This window comes from Amblyraja radiata, chromosome 11, assembly GCF_010909765.2.
Source record: "Amblyraja radiata isolate CabotCenter1 chromosome 11, sAmbRad1.1.pri, whole genome shotgun sequence".
Taxonomy (NCBI): Eukaryota; Metazoa; Chordata; class Chondrichthyes; order Rajiformes; family Rajidae; genus Amblyraja; species Amblyraja radiata.
This window is the reverse complement of record NC_045966.1, coordinates 40,125,891-40,138,423: the sequence shown is the minus strand read 5'-3', so window position 1 is coordinate 40,138,423 and position 12,533 is coordinate 40,125,891. Positions and strand designations below refer to the sequence as shown.

Below are 12,533 nucleotides of genomic sequence, written 5' to 3'. Positions count from 1 at the left end.
GAGTTGCTGTTTAACCTTCTGAGTTACTCCAGCACTTTATCTCTTTAATTGTAAACCAGCATCTGCAGTTCCGTGTCTATTGTATTTCAGTTTAACTTGATTGTATATTAACTGATTTATTTGATGGCCTGTGACAATAATAAACCTAAACCTAACATCCCTTACATTGTCCGTTTGAGACCACATTAAACAACTGCACGGAGCAGTAGTGGAGGACACCAGCAACATCCCCTGGCCAGGCCGACCCCCGCAACTCTGACCCAGTGCCACCGGGCCTTTTAAGTTGAGGCTCGAAGAAAGAAGAATCAAGGAACTGCAGATGCTGGTTTACAAGACACAAGGTGCGGGAGTAACTCAACAGGTCAGGCAGCATCTCTGGAGAACACGGATTGGTGACGGTTGGGACCCATCTTCAGACCGATTGTAGTGAGCGAATGTTTCAGGTCGGGGTCCGATATTTTTAAGAACTTGAAATTTGAAGGATACACAAATGGAAACAAAGTGCTGGAGTAACTCAGTGGGTCAGGCAGCATCTCTGGAGAGCATGGATAGATGACGTTTCAGGTCGGGACCCAACTTGCGCCAGAAACGTGGCAACTCTAGCGTATTGGCAGTGTAATCTACTGTCTCACACTACAATCACGGCACTTTTGCACTTATGTATGATTGTACTTTAGAGTATAGAGTTATTTTACTGGGTTACAAAACAAAGAACTTCGCTGCACCTAGGTACACGTGACAATAAAGTATTATTAAACTATCATGATACTTACTAATCTAAAGAAATACACTCAAACTAGAGTCTGATGGCTGGAGGTCTGCAGCAGTCTGGGGCTTTCGTGGATCAGGCACTGCTCATAAGACCAAGAGCATGGACTGGACTTTGAGAATGGCACCAAAACTGGCCCCTCTCAGTGGAATATTTCTGTACTTTGCTGATCGAGGATTGTGTTTAGATATGGCAATACTTTATTAAACTGGGTAAGAAAATAATTTCACTGTGCATCTGCACGTGACAATAAAAGCTCCATTGAATTGGGCCACCCTGTTAAAAAGAAATTCCCATGTAATATATATGTTTTATCCAAAGATGGGAGGGATGGTGCGGGAGAGAGATAATGAAACGATGCATTCACCCAACACATAAATCTTCCATCACAATCCACATTCTAAACTTCACAACTGTCTTTACTTTAGAATTTAGAGTTACAGCACGGAAACTGGCCCTTCAGCCCCCCGAGCCCACACTGACCAGCAATCACCCCATACACTAGTTCCATCCAATACACTAGGGATGATTTATAGAAGCCAATTAACCTACAAACCTGTACGTCTTTGGAATGCGGGAAGAAACCGGGATACCCGAAAAAACCCACGCGGTCACAGGGAGAACGCACAAACTCCGTAAAAACAGCACCCATGGTCTGGATCGAACCTGGATCTCCGGTGCTGAGAGGCAGCATCTCTACCGCTGCAACTCTACCCTATGTCTTACAGGGGAGTGTGTCAGTTCATGAATCAGAAATAACACCGGACCAGTCTTTGGAAACCGATTCATAAAATATCTTTACTTCAGAACGTAAAGCATTATGTGTACATAGTGCTTGCAGCAGACTGCAGATCCAGAATGATACATCTCGAAGCAATACATCCACTGTCTGATGCATTCTCTTTCAAGCACGTTTCCAAAATTGTGGCCGACAGCCTTAAAGCAAACTCCAAATGCTGGGAAGCTCCCACCAACAGTGACTGCGACTAAAAGGTAGAACCCCTTTCACTTGTCATGGAAATTACAAACTTAACATGTCCACTTGATACACTGCAGCTGAGACCAGAATTCAGATTTATGGAGGGATATGGATCACTTGCAGGCATAAGAGATTGATTTAATTTGGCATCATGTTCGGCAGAGATATTGAAGGCCGAAGGGCATGTTCCTGCACTGTCATGTTTTGTTCGGACCAGAGCTTTTTTTTAACTTTAGTTTAGTTTATCACGTGTACGGAAGGACAGTGAAAAGCTTTTGTAGCGTGCTATCCAGTCAGCAGAAAAATTATACATGATTATAATCAAGCCAACCACATTGTAGATACAGGATAAAGGAAATGTTTAGTGCAAGATATCGTCCAGTAAAGTCCAATTAAAGAAAGTCGGAGGGTCTCCAATGAGGTAGATGGGAGGTCAGGACCGCTCTCGAGTTGGTGATAGGATGGGTCAGTTGCCGAATAAAAGCTGGGAAGAAACAGTCCTATATTCTGGAGGCGTGCGTTTTCACACTTCTGTACCTTTTCCCTGATAAGATGGAGTGACCGGGGAGAGATTGGTCCTTGACTGCCTTACCGACAATGGAAGGGAGGTTGATTTGCGTGATGGTCTGGGACAAAAAGGTGTTGGTACACATATCGTCCTATAAGCTGCTCCCCAGCTGTCACCAGGCAACTGAACTATCCTATGACCAATAAGGGAGCGGTCCCAGCGGATTCGTTCCTATAGCCGATTTCCGCGGACGTCTTTGGTGCTGCTATCTCAGGACCCCCCCCCCCAAGGCCATGACCTCTGTTGGTCCCGCAAAGCATATAATACAGCAAGGCTCTGGAACCAAGAGTGTCGGAAAATTGAACATGTGGACACTGCCCGACTTAACACAATAGGCCACTTACATAAACAATTCTGTGCTGTCCCTAGTGCAACCAAGGCAGTTTGTAATCTCCACAACACTACGATCACAGGTTTAAATTGGAATCATGCTGGCAATGGCAGCGTGCTTACCCAGAAGGCTGCACGCCGCAGAAAGTGCCCTGTAAGCAGCCAGATGCCGCCGAGACAGTTAATACTCAGTGAATTATTTCGGAAGGGGTGGGACAGTGATTCCGACTTACGTAAAATCTGATTCATGTAAGGGTTCACGGAGCATTTAGTTTTGAGATAAAGTGGGAGATAGGGCATTCGGCCCATTGAGTTCGCGCCAACCAGCGATCACCCCATACACTAGCACTATCCTACACACTATCCTACTTACAATTTTACCAAATCCAAGTAACCTACAAACATGCACGTCTTTGGTGTGGAAGGAAACCTGAGCACCCGGAAAAAAAACATGTTGTCACAGGGAGAACATACAAACGATGTACAGATAGCACCCATAGTCAGGATCGAACCCAGGTCTCTGGCACTGTGAGGCAGCAACTCTACCACTAGTGCAATCCGTACACAAGTCGGGGAATGCCTGTATACAAAATGTACTCTCCATATTTAATTATTAATACAAGGCAACAGCGTTGGCATACATTTGAAAGATATTACATTACTGATGAAGATACATGATGGGATAAGGAATTTTAAGCAAGTTCATTCATAACAGTATGTAAACAGAGTTCCCTCCAGCCACACATTGACAGCAATTGGTGGCATGTGTCTAGGGTGTGGTCACTATAACTCGGCAAGAGCTAGGTTACACATCCACCCCAAACACAAATTACTGGAAGTGTACAACTTATTCAGCACCTTAAATAAAGCTTTGGTTTCTTGTCAGTTTTCCATATACTGATAAGGTTCACAAATGAAAGCAGACCCGCAGAGAGATTGTGAGATAGATTGTCAGGGGTAATATCAGTGGGGAAGGCTCCTGAGAAACAGCACGGAGTCGAGCGAAGAAAGACACAATGGGCTTCCCGCGGCCACGTAAGGCAGCGGGCCGAATGAGAATATCCTGGTTATGAAATAATTGAAGTGTAAAATATTTTATTCAGTAAAAGATTAGCTTGACCTTTTTGGGTTCTAAATAAACTGAAGTTTTATAATTCTGTAGTATACTAGAAAAGCTGTGGGAATCAAGAAGTTAGATGCCTGCTCTTCTGATAGTGCTACTTGTTATGCCCAAGCAAAAGACCATTAAGAATAGTGGGAGAGGATGTGTTTCCTGGGGACTTGGAAATTTCTGTAAACAGAAACTTCTGTGCGTGATTGATAAAGATCTTTACATTGTTTAAGAAGGTACTGCAGATGATAGACCTTTGACTAAGTTCCCGTTGTTTAGGGGTTTTGGAACTAAACTTACTGATTGATATAACCATAGATGACAAATATTGTGTCAGTGACAAGTACACGTTGAATGGGTACAGCCTGTGATTGATTTGTGTTAAACGTCATTTCCAAAATGCTATAGAAGATGCTGTATGACTTTGTTCATTAGAGTGGTGGCTCAGGGAGAGTTAAGTGTCTGTTGCATACTTGGCTCTGTATCCCTGACACTCTCGCCAGCTGATGATCAGTAAAGTTTGTGTTGGTTTACCTAACCTATTGTGTGTTGGCTGTCTTTAAGAAATGAACCTTAACACTGGCTCTCCGCTGCGGAGGAGGACCTGGTGGGCCGCAGCCTCCGGGGGGGGGGGGGGGGTTTGGAAGCCGTCGAGCTCGGCCCCGAAGACTGGAGAGCCATGGTGGGAGCTGCTGGTGACGACGGACGCGAGGAGTGGGCCGGTAGGAGAGGGACTGGGGTATTACCTCAAGCGCCTGCAAGGTCAGCTGCAGGAGGCGCCCCGGGACACAAAGGTGGTCGGGCGAGGAGAGCGTCATCAGTTTGCGGGCCTGGGGCTTATCTGAATCAGGAGTCGCTCCAGTACATCGAGTGCGTGGACTGGACGTTTGAATTTTGTAAATGGCACCTAAATTATGGCTACTTGTGCATCTGTGAGCAATGCACAAAGAATTTCACTGTGCAGTGCACACTTGACAATTAAGTACCATTGAACCAAACCATTGTACCCAGTCTGAGAAAGGGATTGATCTTTATAGGCAGACTTGATGGCCAACGGACTGATCGATGATAACTGGACACAGTGGTGCCAGTCTCTTTAAACAAGTTCCTCTTGAGACCAACCCCATAGTTGGAAACTATGGACTATCGGAACAGAAGTTAGAGTGTCAACATGTCATTTTTAGACTTCGGAGAATAAGATAATTCTGTCCACCAAGTCCGCGCCGACCAGCGATCACCCCACACACTAGCACTATCCTAGACCAGGGACAATTTACAATTTTGTACAGAAACCAATTAGCCTACAAACCTGTGTAGAAGGAAACCTGAGCACCTGGAGAAAACCCACGCGGTCACAGGGAGAACGTACAAACTCCATACAGGCGGGCACCTGAGTTAAGGATTGAACCCGGGTCTCTGGCACTATGCCACCCCGAAAGCTAGACTCCATCTGGTGGTAATTTAGAAAATCTAACACCAAAGAATTTTTTTAAAAAGCCACAAAATCTGGTAAAATAATGAGTGGAATGTTTTCCATTGGTCACATACACTAACCACAAAGTTACAGCATGGATGTAGTACCTTGTACCCAAAGTTCAGCAGCACTAAATTCAGGAGAAGAATTTGTTAAAGATAGAACAAGGTGGTCTTGCTAATTTATCGGGTGTTTAGTGGGGCCAGATGAAAACAAACTCAAACCCATATATCCTTGGAAGTGAGAGGACAGGGTAAGATATATTTTTGATTGAAAGATACAACGTGGAAATAGGCCCACCGGCCAACCGAGTCCATGCTGACCAGCAATCTCCCATACACTAATTCTATCTTACACACTAGGGACAATTAACAGAAGCCAATTGACCTACAAACCTGCAGGCCTTTGGAATGTGGGAGATAACAGGAGCACCCAGAGAAAACCAACGCAATCACAGGGAGAACATGCAACATCCATGTATACAGGACCCGAGGTCGGCATCAGGATCAGACATGGGTCTCTGGTGATTGACCCATGTTCAATCCTGACTACGGGTGCTGTCTGTATGGATTTTGTACATTCTCCCTGCGACATCATGGGTTTTCTCCGGGTGCTCCGGTTTCCTCCCACAATGTGCGGGTATGTGGGTTAATCGGCTTTGGTACAATTGTAAATTGTCCCCAGTGTGTAGGATAATGCTAGTGTACAGATGATCGGGGGTCGGCGCGGCCACGGTGGGCCGAAGGGCCTGTTTCCGTGACGTAGCTCTAAAGTGTAAAGACCACGCACAGCACCCGAGGTCGGGATCTGGATCAAACCCGTGTCTCTGGCGCGGGAGCCACTGTGTGGCGGACGAAGGAAGAGTGTGTTCGATGTCGGGTCACGAGTGTTCGAGGTGGCGGCCCGGCCGCTCTCCCGGGGCTATCGAACGTGGTAGTAGAGGTGGATGGCGAAGCAGATGAGGCAGGCGGCCAGGAAAAACAAGGGGGTGAGACGCAGGTGGAAGAGGAGGACGGAGAGGCCGGCGTTGACCAGCATGGAGCAGGAGATGATGAAGAGCCTAGTGATGCTGCTGTCGTGCTTCATGATGGCGGACATGAGCAGTCCGTTCAAGGCCTGGGAGGCGATGATCACACCGACCACAGGCGAGAAGCCCTGGAAGAAGCCGGCGGTGGGAGGGCCGGCCAGGTACGCCACTAAGTTGGCAATCGCCCCGAAGCTGTAGAGGAAGAGGTTCTGGAGGCTGAGGGGGAAAGGCTGGGACTTCAGAGCGTGTTCGGTGAGGGTGGCGGCGAGGCCGGAGACGGAACAGTACAGAGCGATGGCAGCCGCGCCCAGCGGCGTGATGAACAGCCTCACGGGCTCCTCGGGCCCGCCTCGTGCCTGGTTCGCCGCGCCAGCGTGGCAGGCCCCCGACACCACCAGCAGTGCCAGGGCAGCCCAGCGTCGGGCAGACAGGGGCTGGCGGAGCAGCAGGCAGCGGGCGACGGCCGTGGCCATGATCTTCAGGTTGCCCAGCACCTGGAAGGTGACAGGATCCATCGAGCCCTGCATGTGAACCGCCAGGTTGTTGTTGAGGGCGTAGAGGGCGGCCGGGAGGGCAAAGGGGAGCACAGCGGAGAGCGGCGGGGCGGAGGGGGGCAGCGAGGGCCAGTCGCGCCCCAGTAGCAGCGCGGCGGACGCACCCAGCTTGGTCAGCTCGGTCGCCAGCACCACGGAGGAGGTGGCGAAGGGCAGCTCTCCATCCACACGGCACAGCGCCAACAGTGGCGCGTGGGAGCCGTAGGCAAACACCGAGAGTAGCATTAGCAGCCCCCACCGCAGTCTCTCCCTCATCCGCATCCTCGCTGCCAAAACACCAGGAGATCCTCCCTCTTCCTGCAACAACATCCCCCCCCCCGTCCGAAGATTCACTCAATCTCTCCCCTACCCCCCACCTGAAGATTCACTCAATCAATCTCTCTTTAGACGTTCGAGATACAGGCACTTCAGCACACATTGACCAGCGATCACCCCGTACACTAGCACTATCCTACACACTAGGGACAATTTACGATTTTTAACTAGAGCTAATTAACCAACAAAGCTGTATGTCTTTTGTAGTATGTGATGAAACCAGTGCTCCCAGAATAAAACAAAGTTGTGACAGGAAGAACGTACAAACTCTGTGTAGACAGCACCCGAGGTCAGGATTGAACCCAGGTTTCTGTCACTGTAAGTCAGCAAATCTACCTCTGCACCACCGTACCTCCCATCTCCACGATAACTCTTAATCAATCTCAACTCTCTCCCCCGAAGGTTAGCTAAATTAGCTCAAAGGCAACCAGCGATTCAGTGATTACAGTGCGGAAACAGACCCTTCGGCCCGGCAACTGTCGATCGCCCGTTCACTCTAGTCGATCTTGTCTCACTTTCTCAAAGGGGGCAATTTACAGAGGGACAATCGACCTGCAAACCCGTACGGGCACGTCTTTGTGATGCAGGAGGAAATCGGAGCACCGGAGGAAACCCACACGGTCACAGGGAGAACATGCAAACTCCCCACACAACGGGAGCACCCGACATTAGGATTGAACTCTGGTGTGTGAGGCAACAGCTCTACCTGCTGCACCACTGATATCCAAGCAGCTGAGGAGGCTATAAAAAACCAAGGAGCTTGAAGGCACCCCGCTGATCAGATTCAGCGGAAGACTCAAGTGCAATCCAGCCAAGCGTCAAGTTCCAAATTTTTCCCAGACTCTGCGTCGTTGCCTCTTCCTCTTCCCTGACGTAGGTTGGGGTCCTGCGGGGTTAGAAGGGATGGGGGGGGGGGGGGGTGTTAAAGCAGCAACCGGTTTCTGAGCTGTAGCGTGTGGCAGGCGATCCTTATTTGGGCCCTTTCTTCAGAGAGCTGAGATAGTCTTTGATGGTGTTTTCTACGTTGGGAACGTTGTAGTTCTGGGCGGCGTAGATGCCGGTGGCAGTGCCCACTAGCACGCCGAGCACGGCTGATGCCCGCAGTTTGGCCACCACGTAGCCCGCGAGGAAGCCCTTCAGGAACGGCGAGGCCAGCAAGGAGCCACCCTGCAACAGAAGAAGAAACTCAGTCAGGTCCCGTCTCAGTCAGGTCGAGCTACCGTCTCACAACATAGACCCAGGTTCAATCCTGACATAGGGAACTGTCATTGCGGAGTTTGTACGTTCACATAGTCATACAGCGTGGAAACAGGCCTTTCGGCCCAACTTGCCCATGCCGACCAACATGCACAATCTCTACTAGTCCCACCTGCACACATTTGCCCCATATCCCTCTCAACCTACCCTATTCATGTAAATGTTTCTCCCTGTGACAGAGTGGATTCTCTCCGGATGCTCCAGTTTCCTTCCACTCCATACACATGCGGGATTGTAGGTACATTGGCCCTCTGTAAATTATTCCTTGTGTGTAGGATTGTACTAGTGTACAGGTGATTGATAGTCGGCGTGGGATCAGTGGGCCGAAGGGGCCTGTTTCAACGCTGTATCTCCAAATTAAATTGAGAGATACATCATGGAAACAGGCCCTTTGGCCCACTGAGTCTAAGCCAACCATCGATCACCCGTTCACAATAGTCCTATGTTATCCTACTTTCTCATCCACTCCCTACACACTAGGGACTATTTACAGAAGCCAATTAACGTACAAACCTGCTTGTCTTTGGAATGTGGGAAAAAACCAGAGCACCTGGAGAAAACCACAGACTCTGTACAGATACACAGGATCGAACCCAGGTCTCGGGCACTGCAAGGCAGCAACTCTACCGCAGCGCCATTGTGCCACCCCAAATCATCTAGTGATTGTCCCTCACCAGCCCCTCCAAGTGCCGATGAAATCAAGAGAGTATTTAATCGTCATATTTACAGGTTCACCACCGATTTTCAGGCACCCTTGGTTCCAGAGCCTTTCTGGATTATCTGTTTTGATGGACCAACAGAGGTCACGGCCTTCGGGGGGAACCAAGATCGGCCTTGGAAGTCAGTTAAGGGGACTGATCTGCCGGCTCCAGTTGGGCTGGAGTTCCAGAGCCTTGGCCACAGGGGGCAAATTCGATCCACCAATCGGTGCGCAAATCTCAATGAGGTAGAGATTGGCCGCCTTACCCGGCCAAGGCGCCACATTTTCACGGGGACCTCCGGGGGGGATTTCAAGAGTGTTCCCATAATTTTGCCGGGATTAAAGGAGGAGCTGGACCACCAGTTGCCGGGAAATCGGTGGTGGACCTGTACCCGCTGTGTCGTCCTCTAAACCGTGCTGTGATTCATTCGGTACTCACATTGGGCAATCCCATTTGCACTTCCTCCTCCACCTTCCTCTGGATGCTCTCTAGTTGCCCCTTCAGGTGTGCGAGGTCCTTCAGCTTACCGAGTGTGTCCTGGGGTAACAGCCAGCAAGACGAACTAAGAAATAAACTTACCACAGGAAAACAGCACATGCAGATCCATTGCACTTGGGCTACGATTGCACAAATATTTTGTTGGATTGTCAACTCAAAGGCCCAAATTTATGACCCAGAATAAGACATTTTAGTTTAGTTTATTATTTCACGTGTACCATGGTACAGTGAAAATAAGGTAGGCACAAAATGCTGGAGTAACTCAGCAGGACAGGCAGCATCACTGAAAAGAACGGGTGACATTTCGTGTCGAGACCCTTCTTCAGACTGATGTCGGGGAGTGGGCCGGACAGAGGTGGAATGTAGTCGGACACAATAAGACTGGTGGGGGGACTGGGAAGGGGGAGGGGATAGAGGGAGCAGGAAAATAATGGCTATTTGAAGTTAGAGAAGTCAATGTTCATACCACTAGGGTGTAAGCTACCCAAGCGAAATATGGTGATGTCCCGCCTACACCCTTGACATCGGTCTGAAGAAGTGTCTCGACCCGGAAACTTCATCCATTCCTTCTCTCCAGAGATGCTGCCTGTTCTACTGAATTACTCCATCATTTTGTGTCCACCTTCGATTTAAACCAGCATCTGCAGTTCTTTCCTACAGTGAAAATAATGTTGATGCGTGCTTTCAAGTTCAAGTTCAAGTTCAAGTGAGTTTATTGTCATGTGTCCCTGTATAGGACAATGAAATTCTTGCTTTGCTTAAGCACACAGAAAATAGTAGGCATTTACTACTAAACAGATAAATGTGTCCATATACCATGATATAAATATATACACACATGAATAAATAAACTGGTAGTGCAAATAACAGAAAGTGGTTCCAGTCGGCGGAAAGACTATACATGATTTCAAGTGGGGCGTCCAGTGTACAGCTACAGTATTAAAGTGCAAGATAAAGTCCAGTAAAGTGCAAGGTAAAGTCCAGTAAAGTCCGATTAAAGATAGTCCGAGGATCTCCAATGAGGTAGATGGGAAGTCAGGACCACTCTGGGATTGTTCAGCTCCCTCCCTCATTCCCACCCATACCACTCCCTCTCTCTATCCCCCACCTCTCCTTCCCTGCTCCATCCCCTCACTCTCTCTCCTTCCATTCCGTCTCTCTTTCCTTACTCTAGAGTCTAGACCCTCTCTTTCTCTCCCCCTCCCTCACTCCTCTCCCCTGTCACCAACCTTGTCGTCCGCCATCTTACTCGCGCCTGCGCACTCGCTCTCTCTGCCCCAAAGATCCTATCTAGCGGCGCATGCTCAGACTTCCCGTGGCGCTGGAGGCCGCTGCGGGGAGACCTCCCGGCCGCTAGAGGCCGCTGCGGGAAGACCTCCCGGCCGCTGCAGGGGAGACTTTCCGGTCGCTGCAGGGGAGACCTCCCGGCCGCTAGAGGCCGCTGCAGGGGAGACCTCCCGGCCGCTAGAGGCCGCTGCGGGGAGACTTCCCGGCCGCTAGAGGCCGCTGCGGGGAGACTTCCCGGCCGCTAGAGGCCGCTGCGGGGCAGTCAGATGTTGCAGGAAGGAACTGCAGATGTTAGTTTAAACTATAGAGGAGCTGCTCCACTACAATCTTTGGTTTAAACCGAAGATACATACAAAAAGTTGGAGCAACTCAGCGGGACAGGCAGCTTGTCTGGAGAGATGGTATGGATGATGTTTCTGGTCACCCATTCCTTCTCTCTAGAGATGCTGCCTGTCCCGCTGAGTTACTCCAGCAATTCCTGCGGTTTGGATCGGGATCTGAAGCAAGCCAGAAAGTCGCAGAAGAACCCAGCAGGTCAGGCAACATCTGTGGAAGGGAATGCAATGAACATGTGATGTTTCAGGCCAGGACCAAACTTCATATTGATGGAGAAGGTTGGAAATTTGGGCGGAGAAATGACAGATTTAAAGGAATCAAGAGTGTTTCATTGCCATATGTACCAAAATGGAACAATGAAATTCTTCGTATATAAATGAAGAGGTGCAGTTGTAGGCTGTGGGCCGAGGAGCTTTTTCGTTCAAGTTTGTGACCCAACTCACGGAACTACCTGAATTTTTAACATATTGTGTAAAAATATTATATAAATCATACCTGAAACTAGTCAAGATCAAAATCTGCACATTTTTTAAAAATATGAGAAAAACTTCAAATTTTCCGAGTCATAATTGCCCAATCAATGCATGTTTGAAATTGAGGTCAGACGCAAATTGACCAATCCCGCACTCTGTTTTATGGTCGCTAGGCAGCGAGGACCCTGGGATCATGGCTGCCTCCTCATTACAGGAGGAGGAGGAGCCATCTTGGTGAACGGCTGCTAGCAGCAGCCGTCCGTCTTAAATTCGTTTTTTTTCTAGTTTTTAGTGAGTCCTGTTTTTTTGTTTGTAGGGGATATGGTCTTTTAATGTGGGGGGGTAGGTGTTAATTTATTTATAGGTCCCTACCTGGTCGGTGTGGCAGCCTTTTTTCCGGGCTGCCCGTCGACCCGTCGTCGTGGCCTACCAGCGGGCTTGGAGCGCCGTTTCTTGGCGGGAACCACCCAGCACCTCGGCCTGCGTGGCGGCACTGCATTGGAGCGCTGGAGCGCTGGAGCGGGGCGGAGCGGAGCGGAGCGGGCGATGCCTTGCCTGGGTCGCCGCGCTGGAGCTCTGGCGAGCTGGACCGCCGTGAGCAACATCTCCGGGCTGCGGGTTTGCGGAGCGGAGAGACGGCGTGCGTAGAGGCGGCAGTGAGGAGAGCGGGGCGCCGACTTTTTCACCTGGAGCCTAGGAGCGCCAAACCGGCGCGGCCTTGTCGGCTTTGGCAGCCGCGGGCTCCAACCAGGAAGCGGCCGTTCCAAGTGGCCCAGCCGCCGAAAGGACTCTCCCGACGCCGGGGCAAGACCACCCGGTGAGAACGGCCAGGGACATCGGGCCTCCGTAGAGGC

General features: G+C 49.7%; 3 protein-coding genes and 1 long non-coding RNA gene across 5 annotated transcripts in view; 1 reads left to right on the top strand and 3 right to left on the bottom strand.

The window, feature by feature from the left end:
* The window catches only part of LOC116978554, a 29,216-nt gene extending 23,391 nt beyond the window's left edge, over nt 1-5,825 (bottom strand). Inside the window, exon 1 of the long non-coding RNA XR_004413470.1 lies at nt 5,181-5,825. This is a non-coding gene — a long non-coding RNA (uncharacterized LOC116978554). The remainder of the gene's footprint in view (nt 1-5,180) is intronic.
* apbb3 (amyloid beta precursor protein binding family B member 3) overlaps nt 63-12,533 on the top strand; it is a 47,047-nt gene continuing 34,576 nt past the window's right edge. For both annotated transcript variants that reach the window (XM_033029775.1, XM_033029774.1), the window contains exon 1: nt 63-426. The gene's annotated coding sequence lies outside the window, so the exon portion shown is untranslated. The remainder of the gene's footprint in view (nt 427-12,533) is intronic.
* Nucleotides 5,958-7,148, bottom strand: slc35a4 (solute carrier family 35 member A4). Its single transcript, XM_033029777.1, has one exon. The coding sequence runs from the start codon at nt 7,119-7,121 to the stop codon at nt 6,153-6,155; it is 969 nt and encodes a 322-aa protein (XP_032885668.1). The 5' UTR covers nt 7,122-7,148; the 3' UTR covers nt 5,958-6,152.
* On the bottom strand, nt 7,276-10,914 carry LOC116978553 (SLC35A4 upstream open reading frame protein-like). The gene is made up of 3 exons (XM_033029778.1): nt 10,813-10,914; nt 9,524-9,622; nt 7,276-8,294 (listed from the first exon to the last, which is right to left on the bottom strand). The coding sequence occupies exons 1-3, from the start codon at nt 10,825-10,827 to the stop codon at nt 8,097-8,099; spliced, it is 312 nt and encodes a 103-aa protein (XP_032885669.1). The 5' UTR covers nt 10,828-10,914; the 3' UTR covers nt 7,276-8,096.

Coding starts and splice junctions, on each gene's coding strand:
- slc35a4 (XM_033029777.1), bottom strand. CDS start 7,121: ATGTTGTTGCAGGAAGAGGGAGGATCTCCTGGTGTTTTGGCAGCGAGG.
- LOC116978553 (XM_033029778.1), bottom strand. Junction 8,295..9,523: donor TGCAAATGGGATTGCCCAAT/GTGAGTACCGAA, acceptor CTTCTGTTGCAG/GGTGGCTCCTTGCTGGCCTC.